Source organism: Peromyscus eremicus, chromosome 3 (genome assembly GCF_949786415.1).
Source record: "Peromyscus eremicus chromosome 3, PerEre_H2_v1, whole genome shotgun sequence".
Taxonomy (NCBI): Eukaryota; Metazoa; Chordata; class Mammalia; order Rodentia; family Cricetidae; genus Peromyscus; species Peromyscus eremicus.
In genome coordinates, this window is record NC_081418.1 from 116410486 (window position 1) to 116426598 (window position 16113).

The following is a 16113-nucleotide window of genomic DNA, read 5'->3' on the forward strand; positions in this document are numbered from 1 at the left end:
CATGTTTTCTTACAGAAAATTGTAGACTAGGAGGATGGTGTAATGGCTTAAAGTGGTTGCTGTGTACCATCAAAGCCTGAGTTTAGATCACCATCACCCACATAAAAAACTTGGACATAGAGGCATGTCTGAAAACCCATTATGAGAAGGCAGAAACTAGCAGGTCTTGGGGGCTTTTGGCAAGCCAGTCTAGCCTAAATTAGACCTCCATATTCAGTAGAGTGAAAGAAAATACCCAATGTTCAACCCTGGCATCTATACACACACACTCACACATGTGTACACAAGCATCCACCACATGTCCACAGTAAAGAGAAAAATAAGATATAATTGCATAGGGCACTGTGAAAACATTGTGCATCATTCTTGACCACCAGATGCCACACACGAGACACAATTACCATAATCTCCACATGGTGTATAAATGAGAATGTATTTAGATCTTAATAGATACCTCTTAAATGAATTAAATCATCCTTGATTGACAACATAGTGCATAGCCTCTTCTCTGCATACTTCTATAGTGTATGGATACCGAGACACAAGAAGCAAGTGTAATTGTTATACATTTATATCCCTAAACTTCTCTTTCTTGGAATTGTAGTTTTCTCACAAGTGTTCAAAAACAGACCATGTTTTCCCTTCTTCTGTAGGTAGAGCTTGCAGTGGACCATCAATCCTAGAAATATCTGGAACTTAGCCATAATGGGTACTCAAGGGACCTTTATGGGGTTGTTTGCAAGTCCCAGAGAATTCCCTTTCCATGGTTCCAGAAAATAGGTGTGTAAATCAGAAGAGATTTAATAAAACCCTGGTTCCCAAGCAGCATTTGGAGACCACATAGGTGCTCAAACAGGGATAGATGACAACCATATCAGGCTATTTTCAGTATTGCATCATAACCTTGCCCCACACAACAACAAGTACTTCAGCACAATAAAGGAATTATTATGCTATGGGTAGATCTTTGTCGTTGCGCTAATGTACCCATAATTTACTACCCAAGAGCTTGACAGCTTAATTCCTAAAGGACTATGTAAGGTTTGTAGTATTGTAATAAAGTGTGCTCATTCCAGAATATCTGAAGCAAGGGAGGTTATCCATTAAATATGAATATTTCAGCTTTTTATATATTTTATTTTTATATAATATTTTTATATAATAATTTATTTTTCCACTTCAAGAAACATGGCACCAATTTTGAGATCTGGTCTGCAGCCCCATGAAGTTTTGAGGGTGGGAAGGCCAATATTTATTGCTTTGGTTTCTTTCATCAAAGACAGTTTCCGCTATTAAAAATCACAGTCCATGTGATTGTTATACTTGCATATATATTTTTGTCTTTGTATTTTAATTATTATGGTACTATGTATAGGGCTGCTAAATATGTCAAAAACACAATTGTCCCCAGGGAAAATAGGATTGGTGGTATGCTTAAGAGAGCAGCAGATAGTTTTCAATTGCTTACTGTGGAACTGCCATTTCTAATAATAATAGAATTGTAGAGGATGGTGTTAATGAAAAACTACAAGAATGCTCCAGAAAGGACCAATTATCATTCTGTACTAATGTTACTGCTGAATCATCATAAGAAGAATGCATTACCACCATTAATAACAGAAAAATGTCATAGAGGGTGGAGAGAGTATTTAAAAATCCAATGGCTTCAAACTAAGTGTCTCATGAATTATACATTTAATTAAGAAAAGCCAAATGCGAAGGTTTTAAACTTCTAACTTGGAAGGTCTATTTTTTTCTTTCCCCATTAAAAATATACAAATTAAGTCCCAGCTGTGGCTGATGATGAAACTCACAAAAATGATGCTCCCACTGCAAGCTAGCTGTAGGGATGGATGAGCAGAGACCTTCCACAGGGGAAGAGACCAGGGGAGAGGAGAACAGGGATGGCTGGAAGAAGTTGGAGCTTTATGTGTTCTGACATTACAGCTCATGTCTATAAATAAATGTGTAAGCTACCATGTATGAAGTGTGACTGACAAATAGGATATTTCATAAAGTTACAAAATTGGCAAATTTTTATCTACATATCTACAGATGTACTCTACCTCTGCTGGCTCTTATTTACACCATGTGCTGAGTAGACTGTCTTGCAAATACTGGCTAGGAGCGATTCAGCATATTTGGTATAAATAAATACACATATTGGCAGAATGTCACACTTTGGGTCAGGCTGGGGAAAATATAGTATACATGCCACCTTGCGTGATACTTACAGAACTCAGAGACTATTACAGTCTGCTCCTCCTACTTCAAAACACACATGGAATGTATAACTCAAATCTCATTTTACCCAGTTTTTGTGGTACTTGGAACTATGGTTTATTTTTGTGGTACTTGGAACTATGTTTTGATCCCAGGGTATTGTACATACTAGTTGAGCATTTTACTAACTGAACTACATCCCACCTCCAGTATACAGACATTTTAGTGCCACAGCTTTTTGCTGTTGTTTATTCTTGAGATTATAATTAATTACAGTGTTTCTGCCTTCCATTTCTTCTTTCCAAACCCTCCCATATATCACTCCCTACTCTGCTCAGATTCATAGACACCTTTTATTCAATCATTGTTATTGCACGCATATGTGTATCGTACATATATGTTTCCCTAAATACGATCTTTTGTGTCCGTACACTGTTACTTGTATATGTTTTCTGGGCTTCCTGGAAAAGGAAAACAAATTGGTGTGCTCTTCCATTGGAAAGGCCACTTCACCATTCCAAGCTTTACTCAATTGCCTGTATTTTTTCTTGTAGAGTCGTGGACCCATGGGCTTTTTTTTTTTTTTTATCAGTTTACCATGTTCATTGGAGTTATCCTTGTTCAACTCACATTCTGATGACATGTTAATAAGACTTTACAGATATAGCTTCTGATGTTGCTAGAGACACAATCTCACAGCAAAGTTCCCGATTATCTAGGTGTAGTAGCATATAAGTTTGATCTCAGCACACAGCTGGTAGAGGCAGGAGGATCAGGAATTCAAGGATGTTCACAGCTGCATAGTAATTTTAGCCAAAACTAGGATACTTGTGACCTTGTCACAAAACAACAATAACAAATCCTAAATTTCAGTTTTCAGATAAAAACCCTAGCTAGGGTCCTTTCTTAGAGAATTGAGTCCAAGTTGCCATCAGAGAATGTGTATTTCTGTACCTAGAACTTTAGCTTGTTAAAGGCTCATTTTACGGGAGAGAGAAAGAGTTAGTCATGACTTGATATACTTAACATCCCATGAGGGTTAGCAATAAACCAAAAGACAGATGAACCTGCCTACTTATGAAGTTATTTTTAGGATGTTTGGACGTTATAGAATAAATGGTGGTGATAAAGTAGGTGAGGAACAGTAAGTACTTTTTAACTTTGAACCTGAGTTGGGTTCAATACACATGGATTATGGAGGTTTGGAAAGTAGTCTGAGGTCCTGGCAGGAGAATCAAGAAGATAACTGTAGAAGAGTCAAAAGACAACTTTAAGGAAAGAGCAAGGGATTAGGCTTCCAAAGGACTTAGGTTTGATTTATATTCCTTATACATAACAACCTGATTCTGAAAATTTAACTCTGTACTGGAGTCTCCAGCATCCTTTTCCATATAATGTGCATGTTAGTAATAATCAGTTAGCTTTATAAGACAGTTGATGGAAGGATGAAACTAGGGTACCCTTAACATTTCCTTAATTCTCTCTATGTATTTTCTCATTCTTACAACAGTTTTTAAATATTCTCTTATTGAAGAAGGATACTATACTCATCAGAGAAAATGGGAAAGTTTGAGTAGTTGAGATAAAAATGAATTCACTGTGAGGGAGAGAAGAAAATTACAGGCTAAGGTCCTAAGATTATAGGTTGATGAATACAAAGATTCCTCGGGCACTAGCAGCAACCTGTAATTTTTGTGAAGTGGAAAGGGTTATGTTGCTTTCAGAAAGCTAACTCTTGTTTCTTTGCTCAAAAAGGCCTTGAATAAGAATCCCTAAACTGACACATGGCACTAGGAATTTGCTCAAGATTGTCTTTATTTCAGAAAAAAGTGAAAAAGATAAGAGTCAGAGAGAACAGTTGAATCTGAACTCCATCTTTTTCCTCTTTTTTATGTTGAAGAAAAATTTACTATCAACTGAAAATTTTAGTTTCAAACTAAAATCTTTGTGTATCTCTTTGGTGGAGACAGAGCAATGGATACAGAAGTGAGGCAGAAAGGAACATCAGCAAAGAAACTCAGAAGGAAGAAACCACAGTGAATGTGGACAGGTCCCAATAGGGATTTGCAAAAGAAAATGAAGTTTCAATAGCTTAGAAAAAAACAGTAAATTCAAGGAATTATTTTGATAATGATAACTGAGCTGCATTCTTGCATGCATGACCAGGAAATATAAACTGTTGCTGAGCTAAGAGAACCAATGAGAGAACAGAACAGAAGAGGCATATAAATGTGAGTATACAGGAAGAAGCTCTTTTTGGAAGCTGCAGAGTTGGTGAGATGAGGTTAGCTCATGGTTTGTCCTATTCCTCTGATCTTTCTCTTGGGCTTTAACCCAAATTTCTGGCTCCATATTTTTTATTCATTAAGACCGTTTAGAAATTCGTCTACAATCAACTCCTAGGGAGATGAAAATACTGAGGGTGGAGTAGCACATGGGTTACCACCCATGAGATGCAAACATAAATCTTTTTATTCATTTATTTTGCAGCTTACATAGTCATGATCATCCATGCTGTCTCTGATCATTTTTAATGACAGAAACAGTTAATCTTTACCTTAGAAATCAACCCTCTTAGCTCTCATGTTTACCAACAACTTTCTGTTACTGTCATGAACACAGGTGGTATTCTACTCATAAGGAGCAAAAGTTTCTTTTGCTTCATGGCTTTGGATGTTGCTACCCTTGACCTCTGGGTTCTCAGGCTATAGACAGTACAAGAGCAGTGGATCATGTGGAAGTATGTGAAGTAAAGGTTCTCACCATATAGCTAGGGAAGAAAAAACCAATGTGATGATATTTTATCTGTGCACCCCGATAAAGTTTATTTGGTGATCAGAGGAAAAAGCCAGCCACTATATTAAACATAGAAGTCAGACAGTGGTAGTACACACCTTTAATCCTAGCATTTGCGAGGCAGAGATTCATCTGGATCTCTATGAGTTCAAGGCCACACTGGGAACAGAGCCAGGCATGGTGATACATGCCTTTAATCCCAGTGCTAGTTAACCATAGAGGTCTGGAGGTCTGTATAGACAGAAAGGAAGTGATAGAGCTGGGCAGAAAGAGGAAGTGATGAAGCTGGGCAAAGAGAGGAAGTAAGATGGCAGGGTACAGAAAGGTGTATAGGCGTGAGTGTATGGGAAATCTCTCTCTAGAGGCTGAGGAGTTGGTAAGGTGAGGTTGGCTGTGGCTTGTTCTATTCCTCTGATCTCTCAGTTTTCACCCCAATATCTGGCTCTGAGTTTTTTGTCTTTTTTTTTCTCCATTTTTCTTTATTAAGAAATTTTCAACTCACTCTACATACCACTCGCAGATCCCACCTCCTCCCTCCTCCCATCTCCCAGCCCTCCCTTCCAAGCCACCCCACATCCCCACATCCCCACATCCCCCAAATCAAGGTCTCCCCTGGGGAGTCAGCAGAGCCGGCACACTGTGACTCCAAGTTTTTTTTTATTAATAAGACTGTTTAGCAATTCCACTTACAAAACAAGGGAAGCAAAGGCACTGGTTTACTACTGTCACTCTTATAGCACGCCACCCAAACTGCATTAGTCTCACATTAAGCTCGAATTAAGTTTTAAAGTTTCCACCATCTCTCAACCGTGATAGGCTGGAAAATCAAGCATTTAATGCATTCCAGATTCAAGCTACAACATTAGTCTTAGTTACATCAAGGCCCCCCCCAACATCCTGAAACATTCAACTATTGGAATTATGTCAGCGGTCTGCTAGCCAATTGAAAGGAGCATTTTTGGTCCAAGAGGCAGGGTTTTCATTGGGAGTGGAGGTGACCCAAAGAAAAGGCAGGGTTGAGGATACTTGGGCCTTTCCATGGAGGTACAAGGTGAGGCTGCAGCGGCTGATGACTCAGTTCAGATTCACTATTTTGTGTTGTGATATTTGTGAATGGATTTTGCATGATAATAAATGGTAAAGAAATCTTTTGACATCCTTTATTTTTCAACAACCTCAATTTCCTCTTGTTTTTCTGTGGTGCAGAAGGCCTTTGCTTAGATCTCGTGTACGCCATAGCCCTCAAAAGTATGGAGATGGGTTTAATCTTCCCATATTTTTGTCCTTAGCTCAAAATACAGGGTTTTCTTTTCTACTTCCACTTGTGACATAGTCTCAGGCCTTGGCTACATTTTGTCCTCTATCCCTTGATACACTTGAAATTGATCAATCTTAACTCAGTAAAGTCGGCTATAAATACAACTTGAAAGTTCAGTTACAAAGTGCCCTGGAACTTGTTACAAATGCAGATTGCATGATATATCAATGAAATAGAATGAAATCAAGCAATAGAAGCTGAATTAATAATATGTGCTTTCATAAATTTCACAATGCTTTTTACTGCATATTAGGTTGAGAACTAATTCCTGACGAAGATGTAATACTCTATTCTGAGCAGTTCGGAGTAAGAGTGTTGTTATTCTTTTATGTTATCGGTCTTTTTTTTTTTTTTTTAATCAATTGATGCTCCTCATGTTCAGCTCTATTTTCTCCTTGTTTTGATTCTCAGTTCCATTTCAACACAAGACATGCTCATTTAAATCCAGTATGGTAGAAACATTTTATGGCCGGGCGGTGGTGGCGCACGCCTTTAATCCTAGCACTCGGGAGGCAGAGCCAGGCGGATCTCTGTGAGTTCGAGGCCAGCCTGGGCTACCAAGTGAGTTCCAGGAAAGGCGCAAAGTACACAGAGAAACCCTGTCTCAAAAAAAAAAACAAAAAACAAAAACAAAAAAAAGAAACATTTTATAGCTAGTAAAAATGTTCTGTATTTTCTACCCCTCATGTGGGAAAACTACTACATAAAATTGGAAATTTGTGTAGACATATGTAAACATGGGTTCTTACACTCAACATAATGTTCAGCAGATTAGACTAAACATACTGATGTTTCATGTTTTTCACAGAACGATGTAGCTTGTGTTTTTTTTTTTTTTTTTTTTTTTCTGCTGATTGTAAGATTACTCGTCTAAGGTCCACTTCACGCAGAAGCGGCATTTTTGTTGCTCTTGCTTTTAATCATGGCTTCACCTCATATCTTCATTGCTGAGAAAAACGCTTGACGTCTGTTTGCACAGATGACTTTGTTTCATTAATACTTAAGATGTTTAGTTTGTGGATTGCTGTTAAAAAGATTTCTTTTGTTCTTCCTTGCTATTTATGGTCTTTCTCTTGGCAGACGCTTTATTTTTCATTTCCTTGTCTTTCATTTCTTCCTCTGTTATCTCAGTTTGTCTTCTTTCCTTCATGATTCCTTAAGTATGCTATTCCTGGTGTGTGTGTGTGTGTGTGTGTGTGTGTGTGTGTGTGTGTGTATGTGTGTGTGTGTGTGTGTGTGTGTGTGTGTGTGAGAGAGAGAGAGAGAGAGAGAGAGAGAGAGAGAGAGAGAGAGAGAGAGAGAGGGAGAGAGAGACAGAGAGAGAATTTTTTATATTTATGTTGCTGTGATAGAATAACCTGAGAAAAAGCATGTTAGGAGAAAAAAGGTTTATTTTGATTCACATTTCTAGAAGATATACCATATATCATTTTGAGAGAAGCATGGCAGCAGGACCTTGAGGCCAGTTTAGTAGTCAGGAAAGAGAGAGAGAGAGAGAGAGAGAGAGAGAGAGAGAGAGAGAGAGAGAGAGAGAGAGAGAATATATGCTTCATACTCACTTGTTTACTCACTTACTGACTTGATTTCTTGGCTGTTATACAGTTCAGCACATTCTGCCTAGGGAATGGTCCCATCTTCAGTGGGCTTGACCGTCTCCATCAACTAACTTAAGAGGATTTCCCAGCTCCCCTAAGACATGCCCACAGGCTAAAACAGTGTAGACAATTCCTAATTGAAATCATCTTTCAGTTGACTCTACATTGTGCCATTTGAGAACTAAGGCTAACCACCATCACAGTGATCTTAGTAGAGGAAATAACAGAATTGCAACATTTCTTCATTCCCATTTCAGGTGGAGTTTGCACCATGAAGATATTATTTAATTTACAATCACTGTTTATCTGTAATTCCTCTCCCATATTTAAGAGTTCAAGGACAGTGTAGTTATTAAAGAATATTTCAGAAGATCTTCCAGCTGAGGAAGAGTGGGGCAATATATGGTATCTTGATTCTACATCAGGGTTTAACACAAATGTAGACCATTCATATGATGCAAGACCTCTCTCTGGACAAGAGGCTACTGGGTACATGAACTCCTCTTGGGATACTCTGACTTTTTGTGTGTGAATATCTATTCACATGAAGATTTTTTTTTTTTTTACCAAAATGTAGACTCCCCCCATCACTCAAGTATTACAGACTTATTTCCCTTATTGGGAAATCTCTTAATTTCATAGATTCATGAAACTTTAATCTAATATTTGTGTTGACTGAGACTTATAGTTATAATAAAAACATGACGGCATATTGTGTGTGTGTGTGTGTGTGTGTGTGTGTGTGTGTGTGTGTATGTGTGTGTATGTGTACTGTGAAATAACCAGAGCTCTCTTCTGTTGAGAATAGAGATGTCAAGCTGCCTGGAACTGGGATACATTTTCAAGTTACATATATATATAATATATATATATATTATATATATATGTATTTGCCTTAAAGTTCATGTCTAATAACTTATCTATGAAAATGAAAATGAACATAGACAGTCACAATAATTCTCATTTAACTCTAATCTATGATGACATCAGACTGGAAACACTTCATAAACTCATCAACAATAAGGTGATATATTTATAAAATGTATTACAACTTAGCAATAACATAATGGGTGGATAGTATGGTAATATAAGTGAATGTTTAAAATATAAAATAAAACAAGCATAAGCTCAAATATACATCTAGAGTTCATCTTCATTAAGTATAAACAATGCCAAAGTTAATCTAATAATTTAAACTAGATAGTGGTTCCCATAATCCAAGATTAACCTGACAGGAGCAGGAAACCATTTCTAAAAGGTGACAATCATTTATATTTAAGATTGTGTTCTCTCTATGTATATAATATTTGTATTTCATTAAATGGAACACTTAAAATCTAAGTTTTTTTATTTTATTAATTAAATATTTATTTATGTAATTCACCTTTACATATAAACAGGTCAAAGAGATGTTAAATGATTGATGATTAAGACATGCAATGCCTTCTGTCTTTTACCTTGAACTTCTTGCTTTTGCTTCTTGTTTGCTATGTTTATCTACTTGTCCATTGCTCAGACAGTTATCCTACATAGTGTCAATTTGCAGTTCTGAAATGCCTCCTCTGGACACACTTGGTTGTAGCACACTTATCTTATGTTCTAACATCATTTCTGTTGCTGTTATAATATACTCTGATAAATATAAAGCGATATAGGACAGTGTATTGGTCAGGGTTCTCTACAGTAACGGAACTTACAGAATGAATATCTTTCTACATATAGAACAAGTATTTATTAGAATTACTTACATGCTGTACAGGCTATGGTCTAGCTACTCCAGCAATGGTTGCCTATATACAGAAGGTCCAAGAATTCAGTAGTTGTTTGGTCCTTGAGGCTGAATGTCTCAGCTGGTATCAGGATACATTGGTCTGATATACAATACAGTAGCCTCTATTGCCAGTGAAGGAATGGACTTGCTAGGGGGGGGTGAGAGCATGCAGGAAAAGAACCAAAGCTTCCTTCTTCCATGCCCTTATATAGGCTTCCATTATATGGTGTAGTCCAGATTAGAGGTGGGTTTTCCCCGATCAAAATATTTAGATTAAAGGTGTATCTTTTCTCCTCCAAGAACCAGATTAGAAGTGGATCCTCCTGCTTCAAATTAAGCAAAAATCCCTCCTGGGTATGCCACTCCATTTTTGGCTTTTAGTTATTTTTAGATGTAGTCAAGTTGACAACCAAGAGTAGCCATCATAGGGAAGAAAGGCAATGATAAGTTACAGTTCCTCAGTGAGGAGAAGTCAAGATAGAAACCCATGACAGCTTTCACGCCATGTCCATATATAGACAAAAGCACAGAGAGACTGTATAGATCTTGCTGGCTTGCTACTGCTCAGTGACCTTCACCTGCTCTTAGAAATCCAGCGCATGAAATGATGTTGCCCACAGCGGGCTATGTGAGATAGCAATTAATCTCCCACATGGATGCCTGCAAGCTAACCTTATCTAGATAAGTCCTCAGTCGAGACTCTCCTCCCAGGTGATTCTAAGATGTGGCAGGTTGACATTTACACTAACCATCTCATCTAGGTTTCCTATAATATCTCTGTCTAAAGTATGCTGTTTCATGTTGGGATGCTCTGTACTTCTGGCTATTAGCTGTAACTGCTGGACCTTTGTAAGGCCCATGTTTTGTTTTACTACAAAGTCTTAAAACTATTACAGAAATTTGCCCAGAAATTATACCCCGTTCACAGGATGAAATCAAGATCTAGAGTACTGAAACTTAAAACTTTAATTAAAAATTTTAATTACAAATCTTAAATGTGCTTAATCCTTTTAAAAACATCTTGCAAAACACTGCTTTGAAATGAGCAGTATTGATGAATTACTATGACCCTTTTAACCAGTAATGCTCTCTATATTCTGTAGATTTTCCTTATCATTGTATACTTAATCAAAGAAAACAGTGAAGGAGAGGGAAAATTTGTATCTCCCAAACTGAGTGCATATAGGGAATATTCTGTTTACTCTGCCCAAATAGCTATAAATTAGACCAATATAGGCAGACTTTTAGTATAATGATTAAACAGAACACAGAATTTGTAGATAAGAATGATTGCAGTAAAGATAATGTATTTTTTTCTGTTTTTCAGATTTATCATATGCCTGGACCTTCAATGATAACCCCTTGTATGTTCAAGAGGACAAGAGACGATTTGTGTCTCAAGACACAGGGAACTTGTATATTGCCAAAGTAGAACCCTCCGATGTGGGCAATTACACTTGCTTCGTCACAAACAAAGAGGCCCATAGAAGTGTCCAAGGACCACCTACTCCTTTAGTACAGCGCACTGATGGTAAGACCATGAGTTATCTTCAGACTCCACATTGGGACTCTGACATTGTGGGGAGGTCTTCAGGGCCTTTGGCTTTCCTCTTATAATTGGAGCCAAATCATTGGAGATTAGATTAAATTCATATGCACAATGGAGAAGAAATATTACTAAAATCAAAAAGAATTCTTTAGTTCTATACCCACATGGTACAGTTTACACATTTCTGGGTATACTGTGCCATTTCATTTCTGATGCCAGAAGAGCTTGTCTTCTCATTGCTTAAGGACTGGCGCATAAAAATTATGTTTGTCTAGAGGGACTTGGCGTGTGTGTATGTGTGCATGTGGATGCTGCCAAATTTTCATACTTGAATTGATGAACACACTTTGCAACCTCTCTTATTGTCCACTTTCTTTTCTATCCTTGTGATTATTTTGCTACTGTTGTTGTTCACTCTTTATTTACCTGGCTGGCAAATTGGAAAAGTCAAAATATTGTGCCCAAGGAAAAAAAAGCATGCCAAAGAATGATGGAGTGGAAGATTCATGCTAAATTGTGTCTCCAAGGAACGGGACTCAGATTGGTCTCTGAAGAGTTTCATACCTTAGTCAAGCCAGAGCTGGTGCAAGATTTAGAGAGCTAGGAAGTCAACTAAGTGGGAAAATCCTCTAGTTGATTCTCTAATTAAATGTTCACAGTAGGGTATGTAAAGAAAAAAAATCTGTTAGTTAATTTTATTATCAGACTTTGAACTTGAAAGGCGGTACCTCATAGAATGCTGTTCCCCCCTGAAGAGTTTAAGAAAAGCAAGAATATAATGATAATCAAGCTGACAGAACTATGAAGCCAGCTTACCAGCATTTTCATGGCAGAGATTTCAAAGCCAGTATCTATTCAAATATTTCTGCAAGGGTTTTATTCAGATATCAGCAAACATTAGATTTATACGTTCATTTTCTCACTTTCTGTGAATACTCCGTTCATGAGTGGGAAAGCACATGAGCTAACAACTTTCATAGAGATTTTACATTTTTTTCTGTTTTATTTTTGTTTACTCTTAGTTTTTACTTTCCCCTTCTTAATTCTTTTCTTCTCCCACCTCCTCCACTCCCTTCATCATTTAATAGAAAAAGTAGATTATAAACATCGTGCATAATATATGCCTATTAACTCCTCTAAAAGTTGACATGCAGGAACCATCATTTGTTAAGAAAATAGGGAAGCAAAATGAAAGCAGCCAGTTTAGTTTCAGAATTAGCATCTGAATGGGATATTTTAATAATAAAGTTTTGAAAATTAGCTATTTATATTATATATTTATGTTGTAATTTCTGTACTTCCTAGAGTCTCACTGACCATCCAAAGTCCATTTACTTGTGGTAGGAATGAGTTACTATAATGTTTGTCATATCAATTTATAAAATTATTAAAGTTTTAAAATAATCCCAATATAGCATTGATTAATTCAGATGAAAATAGCTTATAACTATTTTTGTTTGTTACAACTCTTTTGTCAGATAGTGTGTTTATGACATCTTAGAATACTGCTTTATTCTAAACTTAATTTAATTCTTCCTTATTAAAATGCTAAAATGGTGGAAATAAAACTTTTACAAGTGTGCTATGAACATAGCAGCAAAATCTGCTGTAGTGATATTAATATAGATATTCAATTTCACTTATGTTGTTACTGTATAAGTTTTGCTGCAGAAATAGAGGTATTTTTGATTGTGGTGATACATCAGAGTTCTGATAGTGTTAGCTGAATCGTCCTCCCTTCTCTGCAATATGTCTAGCCCATGAGTTGCACAAAAGGAGGCTGGAACTGGATGTCCCTAGTGAAAGAGCCTTGTATAAAGCTCAAAAGCATGTCTCCATCTCATGATTGGAAACTCTAACTTTGATGAAAATCCAAGAGTCACATTTTGGTTAATGAAGCATTTACTTCATAGGAAACTTCTATTCTCCAGAAATGCTGCTAGCTGTTTTGGTATTTAACAGGTGTCATGGGGGAATATGAGCCAAAGATTGAAGTGCGTTTTCCTGAAACAATACAAGCTGCAAAGGATTCATCTGTAAAACTGGAATGCTTTGCCCTTGGAAAGTAAGGTTGTTTTTTTTTATGGTTGTTTAATTTAAAAAAAAAACTTTTTCTTATTCAAACATTGCTCTAAGGAAAAAATGCTAAACAGATTTCAAGTGCCTGGCATGGTGGGACTTTCTGATTGGAATTCAAACAAGAACAAAATGTCTAATACACTGAAAGTGACTGGGCCTGTGAATATAACTTGAATACATCATGCCCCACATAATACACTCACCGTCAGAGAGAATGTGCACTTGTATAAAATGGTGGACAAGCCATTGAGCATTTGACATACCCTTCACTCTTTTCTGAAACCTAGAAATTGATTGCCTGGAGTGTTTCCATGCTTAATTATTTAGCAACTCTTAAAAATGAAAACCTACACTTCTCTTTTCCAAAATAAGACTAATTAACATCCATTGTTCACAATGGATAATTAGATTTGAGCCCAGTCAATCCTGGGTAGTTTGCTTTATTCAGATAAATGTGCATTAGCAACAGGTTTGGATGCCTTTTAAGCCAGCAAAATAGCTACACCTTTGGCACAGAATGTCAAGAAGATTCCTTTGCTTTTCACGATACTCAAATCTTATTTCCAATCTTATACACATTTAGCAGTAAATACCAGGGAAAGGAACTGGTGGATGATTTCCACTGTTTTCAAACAGTAGTGTACACATGAATTACCTTGTTATTCATTCAGTTAAATTCAGATTATTGGCTATTGTCTAGGATAAAGTTTGATTTAGAAACCCCCAGCTTATAACCATTTTCCAATCTTTAGAACGTATCCTAAGTAAGATGAGAGTAATTTCTGAATGTGAGCAGTAAGGGATTATTTTTAACCTAAAGGCTGTTTCTAATGTGACCATCACAGTAGTAAAATACAGATCGATTTTCCAGACACAGAAAATCATCCTTAAAAGTACCAGTCTTTTTATGAACTAACTATACTTACTAGTACATATATTGGCTGCTGACTCTTAGTTTCTTTTTAGTAAATGGCATTGCATACAGCTGTGAGTTAGATTTCTTATATGATTCACTTCTTATAAAATGAAACAATCATAGTTCATTCCCATACAGCACTACTCTCAGATTATCATCCAAAATAAACACCTATTGATCAATTAATAATTCTTAATAAAATAATACATAAATAATTTTTGTATGTATGACTCTTGAAACATGATGAATTCTACCATTCTGAACTTTCTCAGAATCATAGTGAAACCAATCATGCAAAAATTGTCAAAAATATCATGAGGATTATCTTAAAAAGAAGACTAATGTAATAGAGTCTCAGAAAAGAACACTATTTTATCATATTTGTGATAGGTAAATATCTCTTAATTAAAAGAAATTGTAACATAAGAACAAAACTATGAAATCGCTTGAGGCTAGTCCTGAACAATCTGATAGGAATAGTTTCATTTCTCAGCCCCTATAAGAAAACATTTATGATATGAGATCAACTATGTTTCTTAAAATCTTACAGAATGATAGCTTTCATTTTATATGTGAAAGTAAACCTTAGAGTAGATTATTAAAAAATATGTTTTCTTAATATTTAAATAAATAGTAAGGTAGCTGCCTTTGAAATAATTGAGGACAATTTCAATTCCCATTTTTCTCAAGAGTTATGTGATCATTAGTAAATATATTTATATTTTCTATGAATCTCCATATTCTCATTCAACAGGAATTGTTGATTCCTTTCCTAGAATGTTGGCAGGGGAAGTAAGTCTGGATAATACTTATAAAATATTTAGTTCAGCACCATCACTTTTAGCCAGTAAATGTTCACTGAATTTTTCTAAAGCCATGGTGTGAAACCCATTCCAATTTGGATAACCAGTATTTCAGTGAGTGGAGTGTTCCAACTAAAATATTAGTTTCATAGTGTCTGTGATTTATCATCTCTCACCAACACATGGGTCTCTCTAGCTTGTTGTCTATGAGACTATAGAAGGAAGCAATGGGAGTCAGTCCTGGAGAAAACAGAGGAAAAGAGAGGCAATAAGTTTCCCATGATGTTTGGATTGCTCATTTCATTTTACGTTTTTCTGTAGTGTTCAAATATATTGAAAACTTAAAAGCTGATACTTGGAAATGATATGTTCCTCCATGTAAACCATTGCCATGACCACCCCTCCCTTTCTCTTTCAACCTTCTCTTCTTTGCTTCCCTCGTTTCATCTTCTTTCCCATCTCTTCTCTCTCCGTCATAAGTTCTGTCTCTCTTCCCCCATTTCACCTCTCTCTCTCTCTCTCTCTCTCTCTCTCTCTCTCTCTCTCTCTCTCTTTCTCTCTCTCTCTCTCTTCCCCTCTCCTTTATTTCACTCTTTCTATCTCATAATAAATCATTGGTAACGAATAACTTATTTTTAGGCAATATTTCATCACCTCAGAATAATGCTAAACATCTGTGTCTCTTTTCAGACTAGTTTGCTTAAGAAATTAGGAAATGGAAGAATAGAATAAGATACGGGCAAGAACTATTGACCCTGTTTCTTAACTTCACCATTTGGCTGCATGATTGTGATCTGTCATAGGTTAATATTAAAAAGTTTATGAGCAGCCAGGTGGTGGTGGCGCACATCTTTAATCCCAGCATTCGGGAGGCAGAGGCAGGTGGATCTCTGAGTTCGAGGCTAGACTGGTCTACAAAGAGCGAGTTCCAGGACAGGTACCAAAGCTACACAGAGAAACCCTGTCTCACCCCCCACAAAAAAAATCAAGGTTATGAGCAATATGTGGAAGAAGTAAATTAAAAATCCACTCAATGCAAATGAAGTCTTGGAATATGAGTCCT

The 16113-nt window shown here is 36.5% G+C and overlaps 1 protein-coding gene across 1 annotated transcript in view; it reads left to right on the top strand.

Annotated features, from left to right (window-relative positions):
* Positions 1–16113, top strand: part of Cntn6 (contactin 6) — a 177631-nt gene that overhangs the window by 59861 nt on the left and 101657 nt on the right. The window contains exons 3-4 of the mRNA XM_059256812.1: positions 11031–11234; positions 13215–13317. Coding sequence (XP_059112795.1) covers positions 11031–11234; positions 13215–13317 — 307 coding nt within the window. The remainder of the gene's footprint in view (positions 1–11030; positions 11235–13214; positions 13318–16113) is intronic.